The 19,241-nt window shown below is 51.7% G+C and overlaps 1 protein-coding gene across 4 annotated transcripts in view; it reads left to right on the top strand.

Moving 5' to 3' along the window:
- Window positions 1–19,241, top strand: part of Zmiz1 (zinc finger MIZ-type containing 1) — a 199,128-nt gene that overhangs the window by 90,897 nt on the left and 88,990 nt on the right. For all 4 annotated transcript variants that reach the window (XM_051142241.1, XM_051142219.1, XM_051142231.1 and 1 more), the window contains exon 4: window positions 16,796–16,904. In XM_051142241.1, coding sequence (XP_050998198.1) covers window positions 16,845–16,904 — 60 coding nt within the window. In that variant the 5' untranslated portion in view covers window positions 16,796–16,844. The remainder of the gene's footprint in view (window positions 1–16,795; window positions 16,905–19,241) is intronic.

Raw genomic sequence — 19,241 nt, 5'->3', positions numbered from 1 at the left:
GGAAAGTGACTCACTCAGTGAAGCCCTTGCCATGAAGCTCTGAGGACCTGGGTTCAGATCCCAGGACCCCACAGAAGCAGCTGGGTACAGTGGTGCTTACTTGTAATCCCAGGTGTGTTGAGGTGAGATGCAGAGATAGGCAGGTCACCGGAGCTCACTAACCAGGTAGCCTAGCCCACTCGGCAAAGTTCCAAGCCAACAAGGACCCTGTCTCAGACAAAAGGTAGGATATGCCTGAGGAATGATGCCTAAGGTTGTCCTGTGACCTGCACATACAAATGTTCACACAGCTACACACCTGTATGCACACACACACACACACACACACACACACACACACACACATCACATGATAAAACTTAGAAAGAGCATCAGACTCATCCGCCTGGCCTCATTCACAGCAGGTAAGGCAGAGCCAGGATCAGGCCACTCCTGGTGCCCAATGGGCAGCCTCATACTGGGCCACTCAGCATCCCAAGATGCTGGGGAAGGTGGTGTTTGATTGGTTTACCCCACCTGTACTGAGCCTCTCCTTCCCCTCCAGTCACAGAGACCTAGGGTGAGCTTGAAGGAGACGATGTCAACTGGAGTCAGTGTGATCACTCAGTATGATCCGAAAAGTCTCCCGGGGTCCATCACATACCAGTTGGGGTAGGGCCACACACCTGTGGAGTGACCCTTCTAAAGGATACAGCAAAATATATATGCCCATGATAGGGCCTAAGGATGCCTAAGGGGCTTGAAAACTCGAAGAACTTGTGACTCAAGGAACATGGTAGAATGGTTCTGAGTGAAGGCTCTCTCTCTGCTCAAGTCTGGAACCCAAGTCATGTAAAGTCATGTTAGAAGAGGTGATGGAGCTGCAACTGGCCCCTTGGTGCTGGATGACTGTAATGCTTGTTCGGGGGCTCTTTGCTCTGCTGGCTGTTGGTATTTAAGGCCCTGTACACCATCTGAACAGTTAGGGCTGGAGCAGGGCAGCCAGCATGCTTCAAGCAGCCAAGAGGGGTCCTTGGAGCTCTCCTGGACTGTGCCACTGAAGATCCAACAGTTTTGACAGACCACCACTTCCTGTGTGAGCCTGTGTGGCCTTCTGATGGCAGCCAGAGGGACCTCATGGAGCCAACCTCTGACTCACTACAGGCTGAGGGGAACAGGGAGGTGGAGGGAGCCAAGGCTGGGGGAGACCTGCCTGTTTCTTGAGAATTCATGATGTCTGCTTGTTGCAAGCATCCCGATAAGGAAAATTTGTGGGTGAGATTTGCAATTCTGTTTTCTCTGATGGTTATAAATCAGTGGCACACACATCTTGCATGCAGCATCGGCTGGAGGCTCAGGAGCACGCACAGGAGCATGCACACGGGAACACACACCAGTGCCATCCCTATTTGGTGTTCTCTGGAGCACGACAAAGACTTCATAAGGGAGGGGAACATTGTGGAGGGAAAACCTAGAGATCCTAGCTGCCACCTAATGGGCGCAGAACCAGAGACACAAGACTGAGATGGGCAGGATTACTCGTGTGCGAACTTTCATTCAACTGTTGGCTCTGCAACTTACTGGCTATGTGTTCTTGGCTATGTGGCTTTTAAAGCTTCCTACCTCAGTTTCTCCATTTCTGAAATGAGGCTACTACTTATGGTATTATTTCATGGCATAGTTGAAAGAATAAAATAAAAGATGATTACAGGATGCTAACAACAGCACAGGAAACACAATGGGATCTTGGGAAGGCTTGATCGTCATTATCTATTGGCCCTACCTGAGCACCCAGCCCTTGCCCTATGAGCTGGTAACTACACAATCGCTGGATTGTGACCATGCAGTAAGAGGCCCTTGGTACATGGCCACCATTCCTGTGTGTGCTGGAGGTGGCCTCAGGGACTGGAGCTTTGCTTTGAAGCCTCCAGGTGGCCCTGTTCTGTGGCCTGTCTTCCTGGGGAAGGACAGTGTACCAAATGTTCAGAGGACAGGGAAACGCTCTGGGGAGGGGAGCCACGGGGAAAGTCTAGGAACATCTGTCTCCCTTTCTCCACAGAGGAAGAAACCACTAGCCATATTGTCTCTCCTGTCCCAATTCCCCTCCCCTTTCCCGTGAGAATGGGCCTTGGAGAGGGGCAGGTGTGAGTCACGGCTGTGCCATGCACTTACTGGGTGGCCTTGGGCAGGTCATATAATCCCTCCAGTGAGGGATAATTGTGCCTGCCTTGCCGGGCAGCTGGAGAGCGTGTTAAATGAGATAATGCATGTCAAGCACTTAGCCTAGCGCCCGGTGGCAGCCTCAGGATAAGTGCTCTGCAAATACCATCAGGGCTCGTCTCCTTCCTCCAGCACCTGATGCACGGATGGCATCTTCTCGGGCCAGACCTTGTAATATTTCTCTCTGGGAAAATGAGCTTTAAATCCGGGACATCTAGGAGCATGGATAGGGGAGGGGGGGTGAGGGAATCAGAACAGCTCTGCTCCCACACAGGTCCTCTTCGTCACTGTGTCAGAGCTCAAGTGTACCATGCACAAAGCCCAGCCCTTAATGGCCCAGTGCTGCCTCCCACTCCTATGCCTTTACTGCCTCCTGGGGTCCACAGGTGCTGTCGATGTGGGCTTGCTTCCAAGCTGCTCCTGGCATTTTTACCTGCTCAGCCATAAAGCCTTGGAAAGCGATGAATCTGAGGATGAGTAGCTGCTCGCACAAGCGCTGGGGTGGGGGCGAGATGGGGAGCAGTGGCTATATTTTTGCAGAGCTGGCACTTTCACACCTCTCCCCCCACCCCCATCTCACTGCTGGGGCAAGCAGGACAGGGAAGCCTTGGCCTCAGATAATTGTCGGGGAGCATCCCAGGCCAAGCCTAGTCTCCCAGTCAGAACTTTGGGGGCTGGACTTTTCTGTTGCCAGGGAAACCAGTATTCCCTGGAAAGGAAATCAACACCAGTGCTTTAGCGGCTGAGATGCATCCACTCCCTGCCTGTCCCCCCCCCCCACCCCCAAATGACTTCCCTCCAAAACTGATTGCCCCTGAAGGCGCCCAGGCGGCAGCATCCCACCTCCTCCCCAGCCCACTGAGATGCCCGAAAATGAGCTCTGCCCCTGACCTTGCATTTTCCACCTCTCTTTAAAACATTCCATTGTAGTGCAAGGACGTGGTTTTTGTTTTTTCTTATCTCCCTCCCATGCCAGCTGGGGTTCTGAGTCTTTCTGTGCTCTTGTTGACTAGAGCCAGAAGGGAAAGGCCTTCCACCTCTTTCTCCCCTTCAGCTGTCAGCAAAAAATAAACAAGCCGCTTTATATTTGGAAAACAGAGGGTCTTGGCCACCAGATTGCTATGTCCGGGGCAGGTCACAGCCTTGATCGTTCCCTCTCCTGCAACTGGAGTTTGAAATCTGACCTGCAGATTTGCAGAGCTGTGAGTGTGGGTATAGGTGTATGTGGGGGGGGGGCGGTGTCTTTATTCACATAGGCATTTAAAAGCCATTGGAGGGTCATTATGATTCTCCAGTGGCCAGCAACACGGGGCCTTGGAAGAGCTGGTTTTTAGAAAGACTAGCCGGGGACATCCCAGAGCTGGCAAGCTGTGAGCAGGAGTGCCTTATTCCTGTCTACCCTGTACTGTACCTACCCAGGTCACAGATGGTCACAGATAGACCTGGGCCTATGAGGAGGACATCACCACATCCTCTAAAGAGAATCTTCTTGTTGTGGTGGTGGTGGTGGTTGTTGTTTTTGTTTTTGTTTTTGAGACAGGGTTTCTCTGTGTAGACCTGGCTGTCCTGGACTCACTTTGTAGACCAGGCTGGCCTTGAACTCACAGAGATCCACCTGCCTCTCTCTGCCTTCCACTGTCCTGCTCTAAGGAGAATCCTGAGGAAAGACCCATTGTTCTCCTTGGGCACTGCTGGGAGAGGACTAAACAAAGCAGGGAAGCAAAGAGAAAGAGACTCAGACTGGCTAGAAGAGGGTTGCTAGTGACTTTTAGGGTTCAGTAGAAGAGAGTGAAGCTACAAAGAGCCCTTGGTCCAAACAGCAGTCAGACCCTTCCTCCTTAGAGCCTGAACCAATTTGTTGTTCAGGCTTTCCTGTGACCTGAGCTACCTGGACCACTTTGTTTTGGTGATCTGAGGAGTTAATTTGTCACCTACAAGTGACTCCCTGTTCCATAAGTCATTTTAAACAAACCCTTTCCTGTTCCTAAACTTCCTCGGGAAGCAAACATGCCCCAGCTGGGTTTTCCCCTGTCGGGAGCAGGCTTGTAGACAGCATGTGGTCCAGGAAGTGTTACCATCAGTCAGGCAGCTGGAGCCCCAAGCTCCAGCCATGTGAAGCCCTAAGTCAGGCACAGGCACCACAGGAGAGCTCGAGGAAGTGTCTTGGGGTCTTTAGGCCTTTGCACCCTCATTCTAGGCTCACGTGGATGTTCCTGACGCCCTGTCAGCTCTTGCTATTAGCACAAGGCTCTCAGAATGTAGAGTAAACTAATGAATTACAGCATGATTACACAGCACATAATTAACTTTGTAATTAATATGCAACTGCCACTTAAGCTAAAACACTGCTTATAGAGACGTACGGCAATAGGAAATAACAGGTCAGAAACGGGCTTCGGGATTTTTAGAAGACTGAGTGGAAACAGGGGATCATGCGAGGCCACGGGGCGTGTTAATTAAAAGATGGAGAATAGTGAGAGCCCTGTTTTCATTCTTTACCTTCTCCTTTAACAAAGACCCCGTAGCACTTGCCAGGTTGATCAGTCAGGATTAGCCAAAACAGCCCCTGAGTTTTGTATTTGCAAAACTAGGACAGGCCTCACCTTCCTGCCCACCCCATGCGTTGGCCCTTGGAGCCTAGCTGTACCCTTTCCTCTTCCAGAAAGCCTGTGGGGTACCCTGCCTCCTCTGGACAACTCCCCTGCCTCATCTTCATTTTAGGCTTCTAGAAGTCACAGGAGTCCATTGTTGTTTGTTTGGTTTTGGTTTTTTTTAATCTTTATTTATTATTATGTATGCAGTGCTCTGCCTGCATGTACACCTGCAGTCCAGAAGAGGGCATCAGATCACATTACAGATCGTTGTGAGCCACCATGTGGTTGCTGGGAATTGAACTCAGGACCTCTGGAAGAGCAGACAGTGCTCTTAACCACTGAGCCATCTCTCCAGCCCCAGTCCATGGTCGTTTTTATTCAATCTTATCATTCTCTGGCCTATCCCAAAGTTTTAAATCTAGAAGATTCCTTAGAAATTATCCTACCCAGACCCCTCCTCACACCAAGGCCAGAGTCAAGGGGCTAAACACCTCAGCCACTGATAACATGGGGATGAGCCCATCAGGAAGCCTTCAAACACTCCCCTTTCTGCCATAGGCTGCTACCAGACAAGTTGGGATTAAGCCAGAGCCCAGTCAGACAGACAGACAGACAGACAGACACACACACACACACACACACACACACACACACACACACACACACACCATTTATGTGTTCTTGGGAAGGTTATATGATGTCTCTGGGCTTTGGTTACTATAAGGAACAGGCAGTGAGATCCACCCCCCAATGGGCTGGAGTGAGAACTGGGTGAGAAGATGTACCCCCAAGGAGCTTGTTGGAGCAAACACTATGTATAGAGCCATCTAAGCTAAGGGAATGGGGTCAAAGAGGTCAAGGGCATGTCCACAGCACTGCACATAGGCAGGTGTGCTTGTGACACCCCTCACCCCCCAAAAGCACAAACACCCATTTATGGACCCCTGTCCATGGATCCTACCCTGAGCTGGCTCTTTGTGACTGAGTTCTCCTGACCCTGGGGGCCACATGCAGATTGTTGCACTCGCCTGAGAGACCTGGGTTCAAATCCTAGTGTTCCTTCCTGACCTGGGGCAGGCTTTATGCTCTTTTATTCTCTCCTGCCTGCGCATTCCCATCAGTAGATGGCACTAGTCGATCTGCCTTTGGCTGGGTTGTTACAATTTATATGAAATGTCAAATGTGAGCCTGGCACTGGTGGCTAAGGTGCACCTGTTCGCATTACTATTCACAATTAGTGGAGGCTGCAGAGTGGCCACCGCCTCCCCACAGCCTTGGGGAGAAAGCTTTCCTTCTTTGGGCCACTGGGCCTCATATACCTGGCTCCTGTGTCCTTTGCCTGGGTGGGAGAGGGAGGGATACGAGCCTCAGCAGATCTGGTCTTCTCCTTAGCTAGCTAATTCGGCCTTTGCCGGTCCAGGAAGTGGCTGATGTTCTGTTCCCAGCCTGAGGCAGCCCTGCTGGGGAACGGATTTCCATGAGGAGTGGTCACTCATGAAGTTTCTCACGGTCTTAGATCCAGGACCCAGGGTCCAGCTCTTCCCAGGGCTTCTCTTCCCAGAGATACTTTGAAGTGGGGGTGGGGGCGGGAAGGGTGGGAGGGTGGTGGGAGGGGTGATCAGCATTTCTCAAAGTGAGTTCTGGGGGCATCCGTGCTTATGTAGTTTTTTAATGTGTCCAGGGAAAGGAGTGTGTGTCTTACCATGCAAACCCTGTGGAGATGGCGAGCATTCGAAGCAGTGTGGGAACATGCATAGGACTATATCCCAGGAAGGCAAAACTAGAGCGACTCATCTGACCTGGGCCTCAGTTCTTCACAGTGACCTCCAGGGACCCTGTTACAATGGACAGATCACAGCCACTGACCGACCCCTCTTAACTAAACCCTTCAGTGGGCCTTTTCTGGCCTCCTGTCCTCAAGGCAGACACTGCCTGCCTGGAGAGGCTCCACATGGGTCCCAGGCCCCGGCCTGGAGAGCTCACAAGTCTCACAGTTCCTGCTGTATTTCTTATCCACACTGAAACCTTACAGACCTGCCCTTTCCCACTCAGTGCCTCTGCTTAGTATTCCTGCTGGTAAGCTGGCCTTGCCTCACTTTTATTTCCACTCGCCCACATCCCCCAAGACCCTGTGGAGGCTCTCTTAAGAGATATGAGAGTTGGGGGCCTAGAGCAATGGCTCAGTGGTTAAACACACATACTACTCTTCCTGAGGACCTGAGTTTGATTCCCAGCACATACAGCGGGAAGTTTACAACTGTCTGTAAACCCAGCTCCAGGGGAATCTGACCCCTCTGACCTCTGTGGGCATTTGCATCCATAGACATAGACCCTCCCACCCCCACCCCACATACGTACACATAATTAAAATAATAAAAATAAATCTTTAAAAAGAGGGATGCTGCTTTAGTCCCTCCTCCTGGCAGCCTCGGTTTACAAGCTGAGCAAGTTTAGGAAACAGGCTTAAAAACTAGGTTGTTGGGTTTTCTCCGATTTAGAATGTTTAGCATTCAGAGTAATGGCATGTAAGCCTTCCCCAGCAGGCGCCAGGCTTTGCTGTCCCCTCCCTTCACAGATATTGTCCAGAAGGGCCAGGGGCCCTGTGCAGAGCTGGTAGGTGGGGCTGGATGGAGATTCATGTTCAGTAGCTCACTGACTGAGTGAGCCCAGCACCCTGGGTGGCTGCTGTCATCACTACTTCATGTTTGCAGCCCAGCCCAGGCCTCAGAGGCCAACAAATAATAGGGGCAGGATTTGAACTCAGTGGCCTACTGCCCTTACCACTAAGCCACTCTGCCTATCTAAGACTGGGTGATGACAAGGTCAGAACACCCAAGTGTTCTGTGAACCACAGGATGTAGCTAGTGGAAGTTCTTATTGCTGTTGCCAGGCAGGAAGTAAGGTCTCACTTATCCCTGGTGCGCCCCCTCCAAACAGAGACAGCAGTGGTTTGGTCCCCTGAGACCCTCACACCCCAGAAACTCCCTGAGCTTTAACAAGATGCTAGACAGTATGATGGGGCTAGAGACAGCTTGGGGTCACAGTTCTGCAGGGAAAGCACGGCCGCTTCACTGTGGGTACAGAGCTTTTGATCCTGCCACCCTTGGCGTGGGCACATAGCCCTACCCAATGGGCTGGCAGTTCCAAGCAGCCCACTGTGGCAGCTGACTGTGGAGTGACTGCAGCCTAGCCTAGACCGGCATCTGCAAGGGCCAACTGGGATTGTGAGGGCCTAGGGAGAGCTGAGACACTCAGGGCAGCTGGGCACTCGGGCCTAGGTGGGACCTACCCACTCAGGCTTTCAAGGTTCTCCTGTGCCAGTACCCACCTCTCCCGGGTCTGTTTCCTCAGCTGTGAATGTCAGGTGGGCCTGACTGCTTCCCCAGAGCCCTTCCAGGTCTAAGCCATGAGAATTGTTGCTTGCTTTTTCTCTGCCACTTTTAGCACAAATCTGTCTCCCTTCTGATACTTTTCCTTTTAAAAACAAATATAGTCTTTGAGAAATTTGACAGGCAGAGGCAGACAGAAGCTGCTATAGGGGCTAGAGAGATGGCACTGGTTAAAAACTCATACTGCCTTCCCCTCACTCACCACTGAACTGTCCTCTTCTTCTGGCCTCCACTCATGAAGCTGCTCCACTGGACAGCCACACCTCTGTCTGGCTGAGAGAAATAGCACAGTCATGACAAGCCTCGGTTTTCCCATCTGCAAAATAGAATACTAAAGCCAGATGTGCAGCTGTGCTGTGAGGCTGCTTGGCTGTGTGAGTGATCCCTCCGTGCAGGGTCTCTGGGCTTCAAAAGAGCCTTGGTCGCACTCTGTGATCAGGAAAGCACACTGAGTCAGGAATCCGGAAGTAGGTGTGTGGGCTACCTGATGGCCTTTTCACTCTCCTTTTAGAGATGAGTCACTCAGGGCTGCGGAGATGGCTCAGTCAGTAAGATGCCTGCCACACAAGTACAAGGACCCCTAGAACCTCCATAAAAGCCATTTATAGTGGTGCAAGCCTATCACCCAGCATTGGTGTGTGGCAGCAAGAGAGACAGGCAGATCCCTAAAGCTCATTGGCTCCAGTGAGAGATTCTTAATAATAATAATAATAATAATAATAATAATAATAATAATAATAATAATAATAATGATAATGATAATATAATAATAATAGTTATTAACAACAACAACAATGTTGGTGGTGGTGGTGGAAAGAAACTGAAGAAAGGCGCCCCATGTAAACCTTTGACTCCATTTGAATATTCACAAACATACGCTAGCACCACACACACACACACACACACACACACAAAGATGACTCACCTGAAAGTCTTCATTTTCTGGGTTAGCAAAGAGTGGCTGGGCAAATGGTTTGGTAGACAATCCTCTGTCAATGTCTGGCCCGGCTAAGCAAGAAGAGTGCCGTAATTGATTAGCCATGTCTGTCCGGGGTGCAGGAGTTGGGGATGGTTCTACTTTCAGTCTTGCTCTCAGCCCTACTAACCCTTACAGAGCTAAAGGTGTGGGGAGCCAGAGGTAGGAAGACAGTCAGAATAACTTCTATGCCCAGAGCTAGTGCTGTAGGAGCGTCTGCCCTGAGCATACTCCTCAGAAGAAAGAATCAAGCTTCTCTGTCCCTGAGAGCCTCCCCAGCCCCTCCCCACTTCCTGGCATCTGAGACTTTGGAATGGCCACGGGAGCCTGAGGCAAAGCCAGGTCAGGGCCTCTGCGCTTACTGCTGTCCTGGGAGATACTGTGGCCTGGACAGTGTCAGACCTTTTAGCAGTGTGCAGCAGTGATGGTCACTTCCTTGCTCTGGGCAGTGGGCTGGGAAGGAAGCATCCAGCTGAGGAAGACCCGCCTTGCTCCTGTGCAACAGAGGCTCTTGTGGTCAGAACAGGGGCAGAATCCCGGCGCCACTTCTCAGCAATGTGGCCTTAAGCAAGCCACTGGGCCTCTCAGAGCCTCGGTTTCCTCTCTGTGGCTGGACCGTGATAATTGGGACATAAGTCACAGCAGAGGTGACACTAAGTGAGGTGACACAAAGAACCTAGTGTCTGCTCCTTGCAGGCTCAGTGGGGGGACTGGCTCTGGGGAGAAGAGGAGCCGCAAAGGCCTTGTGCAAGGCTAGACCAGCTCTTCTTTGCCTACTGAGAGAGAAAGAGCAAGTCAAGGACCTAGAATGTGCCCAGAGGGAACAGGAGGGCTTGGCTTGAAGGTCTACAAGGCTGCTAAGGCATCCTGTGCCCAGAGGACAAAGAGCCTAGATGTAGTGCAGTTTTCAGCCTAGTGTGGGTAAGGACAGTGGCTGCCAATTCCAGGGCCATGTTCCAGTGTGTGTCACTCCTCTAGACTAGAATGCTAGGCATAGCGAGGTGGGACCTCCCTTCAAGACCCTAATGCAGGAAAGCTGAGGCTACGCTGTTTTTTCTTTAACAAACATCAACAGTGGATTCTCCTGTGGATAGGTGGGTGCTTGGACATTTGGTCACTGAGAGAAGAGGGCCCACCCTTCCAGAAACCTCCAATATGGACTCAAAGCATCTGGAGTCACTGGCCAGATGGTGCGGGCCTTATGGAGCCTGGTCACTGGGTGCTCGCCCTGCTTGGGTAAAGGAAGCAGGTGTGGGCCATTCAGAATCCTCTCCTAAGGGTCTCTGCTCACTCAGCTTCTCCGCCCAGCAGGGAAGGGAGATTTCCTGTCCTCCCACAGAAGACACAGGCTCAGGAGGTAAAAGGGCCTTCCCACAGCCCACAGCCAGGAAGGCCTGGCTCGCAGCCCACCACCCACTGGAGCCCCGCCCTGTACAGGCCTCCTGCCTACCCAAAGCCTGTCCTCACCGCCTGCTGTAGTGAAGGACAGCTGGTCTCCAGCAGCTCCTCTGGCTCCTGCCTGCCCTCCTTCCCCTGGAGTAGAACACCAAAGACAGTCACTCCCGCCATCTGCCTTGGCTTCCCACACGCTTCTCTGAATTTCCATGGCTTCCCTTTTAAGATGAGGAGGGGCAGAAGTCTACATTGGAGCTTCCCTAACCTCAGTCCCATCCATTCCACCCCACCTGACTCTCAACTATAACTACATTCAAAATGACCTTTGAGCTCACTTAGGTCAGCCGCGGGTAAGTAGCTTAGCTCCATCTTAAATAAGGCCCATGAATTCACTCTTGGTCATTTCCCTAGACCCAAGACTTCACTATGAAAATGGAAAGTGTTTGCCCATAGACTACCTGAAGTCATCCTTTTCACCCAAACACTGTCCTAGATGGCTGGTACTTCCCAGTCCCAAGATCCCCTGGTTACAGCTAAGATTTCAGTTCTCAGTACCTTAGCGATAGCTGATAGGCACACATCTACCTTTGTCTGTCCTTCGAGTGAGCACATTCTCAGTGGCAGCTTCAAGATGCATAACTGCCAGACATCTCAGGTGAAGGGGGGACAGGTGTGTGACAAGGATGCTGAGGGGATAGGAGTAGAGTGAGTGAGTAGTGCCCCTTGGTAGGTCACAGTTCGCTGGACCTTGATGAGTGAAAAGGCAGGCATTCTGACCTGATGGCCAGGCCAAGTCAAAGCTGTAGGAGTGTCTTCTGGGCTCAGACTAGCAGTCAGTCAGCCAGCCGCCCACTTGAGGGGCTTGGGATGTGAGCTAAGAGCGGTGGGAGGTGGGGACTAGGCCAGGGAAGGCCATGGGTGATGCTGCTGCATCCCCAGGCTCCATCAGTTCTATCCCTTTTAAAACCTAAAGCAGCTGAAGGGACAGCTTCGGATGGTACCCTAGAGCCTGCCCCTCCCCTCCCCTCCTCTTCCTTTCCCCAATCTCTCTCTCTCTCTCTCTCTCTCTCTCTCTCTCTCTCTCTCTCTCTCTCTCTCTCTCTCTCTCTCTCTCTCTCTCTCTCCCTCCCTCTCCCTCCCTCCCTCTCTCTCTTGCCCCCCCCTCCTGTTTCAGAGCACAGTGTCTACTCAGGCTGTGGGTAGAACCTCCCACCCCTGCTGCCGCCCCCTCCCCCCCCCCCTCCCCACTGGAGCTGCAGATGCGCGTGGTGATTGAATCATTTCTGCACACCGTTGCTCACACAGCTCCCCAGAGATGTGCTACTTGCCTGTGCAAGCTGTCAGGAGATGTGTGTGCTCGAGTGCATCTGGGCCAGCAGCCCATGTGTGCACATACCAGCTATGGAGTGTGCAGAGGGGTAAGCACGTGCGTGCACAGCGCAAAACCACCTGCATCTGGAGGTGCTCAGGTTTCCTAGCTAGGGCTAAAAAGTAAGAAAAGGAAACACATTGTTTATAAGATCATGAAGTGGTCCTGCCACACCAGGGTGCTATAAAGGGCTCCAGGGGCTTGTGGTACAGTAAAAATTCTCTGTTCCTGTATCCAGGGAAGACCCCAGGGCAGGCCTCTGTATGTAAGACAGTAGAGGGTTCTTGTCTATTTGAGGCTTCTGTCTCCTCTCTTCTGCCGCTGCCGTAGTTGGAGAAGTTGACTTCTTAGTTCCTTCTGCTCTCTGCGGTTCATTCTCAGAGAGGCACACAGGGCAGGCTTGATCTGAGCTTTGCTAGGAGGTGACAAGTGGAACAGAAGCTTCTCGCAGCATGGCCACCCCCTGGAGATTGAAAAGACTCAGCCTGACTACCGTGGCATCACCTGAAAGCAGGCATCTCTTCAAGAGAGGCAGTGACTGGGGTGTTGGGCCATCTGGCAGTGGGGTGGGAGAGTGGCGGGACTGGCATTCATGGAGCTTTCCAGGCTGCAGGCTCCCCAGCATTTTTAAAGTTGAATGTTCTGCTCCCACTGAGGTGGAGTTTCCAGGCAGCCAAAGGCTGGAGTTTGGCAAGCTGCCGGGGGGGGGGGGGGGGGGGGGGGGGACGCTGACTAGCCCAGCCCTTCATTTTACAGAGAAACTGAGGCCCAGGCTTCTTGCCCTGTTCACACAGTGGGAGGGTAGCAGGGCAGGCACCCATTGCAGACCTAGGCTAGCTGGAAGGCTTTGCCCTGGCTGAGCCCATGCTCACTCAGAGGGCAGCTGAGTGAAGAGGCTGCCAGGCCTTGCTCTTGCTTGGTAGAGAGCCTGGATCTGCCTGGGTCCTAGAGCAGCAGCCACTGTGGATTTTGTCAGGACTTCAAAGGCAGCTGGAGGCAAACCCAGCTGAGTGGTGCTTCTGTGGCAGTGGGGCGACCTCTGCTGGCTGCCGAGGGCTCACCACCTCCCAACAGCAGGGTGCTATGCTGGGGTTGCCTTGCAAACAACTGGCTTCTGACAGGTTGAGTGGAACAAGGACGCCCTTTGAGACGCAGTCATGGCTTGAGATTAGGAATATACAGAAAAGCCTGTGGCCATCAGTCTGGGAAGCATGCAAAGAACAGTGTGTTAACGGTTACGGTGGCAGAAGTTAGCCCAGCCAGCAGCTTCCTTGCACTTCACCTCCTGAAGGCTTTGCGAATTGAGAAAAATCAGCCCTGCCTCAGAACTGGGCTGCCAATAAAAACAGCATGTATGGAAGTCAGACTGTCCCCTCCATGTCCCATTTCTTCTGCCTGGTGCTAACCACTCCTCGGGCCCTTAGCTTTCAAGCCCTTGCCCTATGATGTATGGAATTCAGACCCATCATCTCCATTCATTTCTGATATTAATGACCCCATTCTACACCGTCAATATGAGCGGTTTAAAAAATGACAACTCGGCTAAGTAGGATGGCTCAAGAAGCTGAAGCAGGAGTTTTATGAGTTCAAGGCCAGACTGAGCTACATAGAAAGACCTTGTCTGGGGAGAAAAAAAGAAAAGTAAAATAAGTGTACTGCATGTCACCTGGCCTGTGTGGGTCTCTTTCTTCAGCCAGATACTTTATTTTATAAATAGAAACATGTGATAGCTGAGTGTTTGTAATTCCAGCTCTGGGGAGGCGAGGGAGGACTGCCCATGAGTTTGAGACCAATCCGAGCTACAGAAAGATTGTGTGTATTGTAGGGAGGGACCTCCCTGTTTCCTGTCTCTAGTGTCTCCTGACAGCTGCTATCCTATGAGTCTCACAGGTGTTGGAAGTGCAGCTGGTCACATCTTGATTTCATAAAATGGAGCCTGGCCTGGAACCCTGTCCTGGACAGATATAGACCATATCACGTTGGACAAAATCATTGTGGGTTTTGGGTTTCCCAAATAGACTCCCAGGTTGGGAACAACTTCGCCCCACTGATGTCCTGTGGATCTGTGAATCCACAGACCCTATGGAGGCTAGCCTGATCTAGAATGGTCCTGTGTCTCTTTGCTCTTTGCCTCTTGAAGTGAGACCTTGTGGCCCAAAGGTTGCTGGCCAGGGAGATGCAAGCTCCTCATATTTGCTAGAAGCTTCTTTGGATGGGCAGAGCACTCTTAGACTACAGAAACTATAGACATGTGCAGGCATGTGTCAAGACCTCTCAGTGTTCCTAGCCCTAAGTGGCATGGCCATCCTGGAAGATCCTCCTCGGAGGCAGAGCTTGACGGGGCCTCCATCATGCCCTTGTCTCTTATTCATGGGGAAACCGAAGGTTTGAGACCAAAGAGGACTGTTCAGGGGGCTCCTCCTGACTTAAGGGCATCTCTCAGCTTTTAGAGTGATGGGAAGAGGTGCCCAGAGGACTTGGGAGTCTGCAGTATCAGTTTCCTGTCCCCAGGGTGCTGTGCTTTGCCTACAGTGCCCCCTGCTGGCTGCTTAGTCCATAAAGGCCTTTTCCTTTGTGCTGGTTATTCCAAACCTGGGGTTTCTTTCTTTTTTAATTAAAGATTTCCTTATTTATTATTATGTATATAGTGCTCTGCCTGCATGTACACCTGTGGGCCAGAGGAGGGCATCAGATCACGTTATAGATGTAGATGGTTGTGAGCCAGCGTGTGGTTGCTGGGAATTGAACTCATGACTTCTGGAAGAGCAGTCAGTGCTCTTAACCGCTGAGCCATCTCTTCAGCCCCAAACCTGGGGCTTCTTTGTGCTTCCCTCCTGTTCTTACCCCCAGCCACTTATTCAGCTGACCTGGCCTTGGTTTTCTGGGCTCCTTTGACTCAGTGTCCTTTTCCTAGCGAGCTTCAGAAGACAGACAGACAGACAGACAGACACACACACACACACACACACACACACACACACACACACACACAACTTATACCATGTGCATGCCTAGTACCCAAGGAAGCCAGAAGAGGGTGTCAGATACCATAAAGCTTTAATTACAGATGGATGTGAGCCATCATATGAGTAGTCCTCTGCAAGAACAGCAAATACTCTTAACCACTGAACCATCTCTCCAGCCCTAGAAATCACACACTTTACAGGGACCCTGGATGCCATTACTTGACCATATTTAGAGTGGGATGATCATTCACAGATCCTCAAATATAGCCAAGAGCCAGGATAACCTGGGAGATGGTGTACCATTGGCCTACTTCTGCTCCAGGCCTCCCCTTGTTCCTGCTTTCCTTGTGGTTTATTCCGAGCCCCAAGAGCCTTTCTTGGTCACCTGAATGCGGGCTGAGTGTCTGTGCATATGTTCTCAGAAGGAGACAGCCTGTGCTTGAAGGACTCCTAAAGATGCCAAGGTGTTCTGCACCCCTACTCGCCTCCAGCAAGGACACACACACACACACACACACACACACACACACACACACACACACACACACACTGCCGCCGCCACCCCAGGCACTGCCCAGAACCTGTTTCATAGGTTGGAAGAGGAAAGCCAGCATTCTGTCCTGGATACACTGAGTCTCGGTGTCCTCATTCGTACCGAGCATGAGACAGTTGTGGCATCTGTCAATGCCCTGGGCCTTGACCATTGGTGGGAAAAGCTCAACCCATTGTCACCTAGGCATGACCTAGGGTAAATGCAGGCTTTTTTCTTTTGAGATAGAGTCTCAGCAAAACTGATCCTCCTGCCTCAGCTTTGCAAATGCTGCGATTACACACATGTGTGCCAAGAATTCCTTAAACATTGGAAGATCGTGTGATTTTCTTTTTTTGGATTTTGGTTTTTGGTTTTTCAATATAGGGTCTCTCTGTGTAGTGTTGGCTGTCCTGGACTCACTTTGTAGACCCGGCTGGCCTCGAACTCACAGCGATCTGCCTGCCTCTGCCTCCCAAGTGCTGGGATTAAAAGCTTGCGCTACCCCACCCAGCTGATCATATCATTTTCATAGTCCTAACCCTGGCCTCAGCCCTGGAGTTCCTGCAGCATTCCCAAGCAAGTAGAAGCAGAGTGCATAGAAGATGGAAACTCACAGTGTGGGCAATGGGTATAGGGATCTATGGATGGATGGACCACTTATCTAAGTCAGGTTTCCATGGCTGTGATGAAACACCATGACCAAAACCAGCTTGGGGAGGAAAGGGTTTATTTAGGTTATATACATTGACTCACAGCTCATGGAGGGACGCCAAAGCAGGAAACCAAGAAAGGGTGTGGGTGGGGGGTTGGGGTGGGCACACAAGAGCTGCTAACTGGCTTGCTTCCTATGGCTTGCTTATGCTTTCTTTTAGAACCCAGGACCACCAGCCCCTGGATGGCACCACCCACAATGGGCTGGGCCCTCCCTCATCAATCACCAATTAAGAAACTGCCCAGGGGCTCTCCTGCTTATAGCCCAACCTTATGGAGGCCCTTTTTCTAACTGAGGTTCCCTTCTCTGAAACGACTTTAGCTTGTGTCAGGTTGACATAAAAACTATCCAGCACATCAACAGACAGACCGTCATTGAAATAATAGAGAAATGATGAACAAGAAGTTGGATGTCAGGTGCCAGGACAGTGAAAGGAGGGCAGGACGCGCAAAGATGGAGGAATAATACAAGCACAGCCCCCACCCCCCACCCCCCACCCCCCACCTTTACCTTCTTGCTGGCAAACTCTTTAAGATAAAGCTGGTCACCCAGGGCCTCTAGGGCAGGGGCTGCCAATGTTGAAGTGGGAGGGTAGCTGAGAAGCTGTGTGAGGTTGTCAGGTGGAGCCCCACCCAAGTGACACTTTCTTTCCTCTCTCCTCAGGCTGGACCACGTTCATGGCTCTCGGGTAGAACCTAGCGAACCGGCCAGAATGAATTCTATGGATAGGCACATCCAGCAGACCAATGACCGTCTGCAGTGCATCAAGCAGGTGGGTGTGGCCAGTTGGCAGGGTGGGTGTGGCCAGCTGGCAGGGTGGATGGGAAAGGCAGGGGGTAGGTCTGTGCTGCAGCAGTATGGTCAGTCGGTCCCTGGGTACCAGCCTAGCTCTAGATTCATACACCTATGAATGCTAGCCCTGCCTCACTTGTACTCAGCTGTGTGACTTTGGACCAGTGCCCTGCCATCTCTGAGCTTGGCCTTCCATGCTTTGAGTTGTGGTGGGTGTGGGCGCACAGTGAGGTCCCTAACACAACGGTCCACCTTCTGCCACCTCCCTTCCCAGACCTATGCTCCCAGGCCCCTGCTCTAGCTGTTTGCTAACAGTAAACAGAAAGGGCCTGGTATGGCCTTTCTGTGACACAATTCAGTGATCCCTAGCACTAGGTACATAGAAGCAGAAAGATCAAGAGCTCAAGATAATATCCAGCTACACAGCATGTTTGGGGCCAGCATGGTCTGTATGAGACCCTGTGTCAAAAAGTTACAAGGAAAGGAAGAGTTCTGGGAAACTCAGTCATTTTACAGGAAAGGAAACTGAGGCATAGAACAGGAACATTGTTTCAGTGGTATTAAGACAACTTCATCCTATTGTCAGGGGTTACCCCAGCTTACCCACACTCTGAGTCCCAGAGGCAATTCACCTCCAGCATCCCTGGCATGGGTTGTTGGGAAACAGGGAACCCCTCACTAGACAGCCCAAGAGATGACTGTGAATGATGCTCTACCTTTGGGTCCAGCCAAGGCCTGTGGAGTCTCAGGCATCAAAAGCTAATCAGAATAGAAAGGCGAGTGTTTGCATGCATGAATGGCAAATGTGTCTGCTGGCTGGGCTCTGGCTGATACAGGCTGTGGCTCCCACCCTAGGCCTCACAATCTTGGGCTTTCAGCACCTACCTCACCCTTCCCAGCCACATTCCCAGTCTCCGTCAGCCCCTGGCATCGAACACCTTGGCACAGCGCAGCCCTCTTGGTTGGTTGCTCCTCTTCTTTAGCCCCTTGATGGTGGGAGAGCCAAGGCTTCCTGTTCACAAGGTGTGAGTCTCAACTCCTGATGCTCAGTACCACAGGGGGAACCCTGCTCTGTGAATTAGTTTTTTAGGCCCAGCAACCTCCCCAGATCCTAGACAGCCTTTGGAGCATCAGCACACCCTCTGCCTGAGCTCAGGGGCTTCCTGGTCGTCCAGTAACCTCACCATGCTGCTCCTCCTTGAGCTAAGGCATGAGGGTCTCAAAGTTCACAGTGTGTCCATTCAGGATGGGGCCATATAGTCTTTCAGGTGGGCCAATAAGCAGTCACATAAGAGGATGGTTGATGAGTAGGTAGATGGACATATGGCTGGGGAGTTATGTAAGTGAGAGGATATAGATGATGGATGGATGGATGGGTGGCTGGCTCGATAAATTGGCTTCTAGATGAATGGGCAGATGAATGAGTGGATGGCAAAGGGATAGATAAAGTGATGAATGGACGAATGGGCAGATGGGCAGGTGTATATGGATGGATTTGTTCTGGGTGGATGGATAGACACTTGGATGAATTGTGTGACTCACAGAGGGGCTGGTGGGCAGCTGGATTGATATGCCGAATCTGTCACCTCCTGGGGAGCCAGCCTTGCTTGGGGAGCATTGGCATGCCCACTGCCCACCCACCACACTCTGTAATCATGGATATAGTTCCAGTCCCTTGAGGAATTCTGGAGATGGGTGAGCTTTCTGATGGGAAACGGGCTGTTGATGTCTGGTACCAGCCACAACTCGAAGCCTCTGCCAATGGCTCAAAGTGTGTCCCTACTACAGGCTGTTCATCCTAACCCTCACCTGGCCACTCCCTTGGCCACTGGGGTCCCTTGTAAAGTGGCCAGGTGGCTTGGCCTCAGGAGAGGAGCTGTCATTAGGATAGTTGGATACTCACGCACCGCTCCTTTCAGACCTTTCCCTGCGCCAGTCTAGGAGCCAGGGCTTCCTAGGAAGTTGCCTCTGTGCTCTGGAGAGCCTTGCATGAAAAACGCCAGTTGCCATCAGCCGTATCTGTCCCCACTCTGTAACAGGCTTCTCTCACATTTCTACACTTGGCCACAGCCCTAAAAGCTGCCACCACCACCACCACCCCAATCCCTACCCCTGTTTGACAGATTAGAGCTCTGAGGATCAGTAATGTCTTTGGGGCTGCATGACTCCGTGGCTGAGGTGAGGTTTGAGCCAGGTGTGCACCTTGTGTCCCTCTATGTACTTAAGCCATAATGAGGCAGAGACCAGCAACCAGAGCAGAGAGAAGGGCCTCAGCTGAGGCTACAGAGCTCCAGGCAACAGCCAACTAAGGGGGTGC

The sequence above is a fragment of the Acomys russatus genome, chromosome 3 (assembly GCF_903995435.1).
Source record: "Acomys russatus chromosome 3, mAcoRus1.1, whole genome shotgun sequence".
NCBI classification, from domain to species: Eukaryota; Metazoa; Chordata; class Mammalia; order Rodentia; family Muridae; genus Acomys; species Acomys russatus.
The sequence above is the reverse complement of the archived record's forward strand: the minus strand, read 5'-3'. Positions and strand labels throughout refer to the sequence as shown.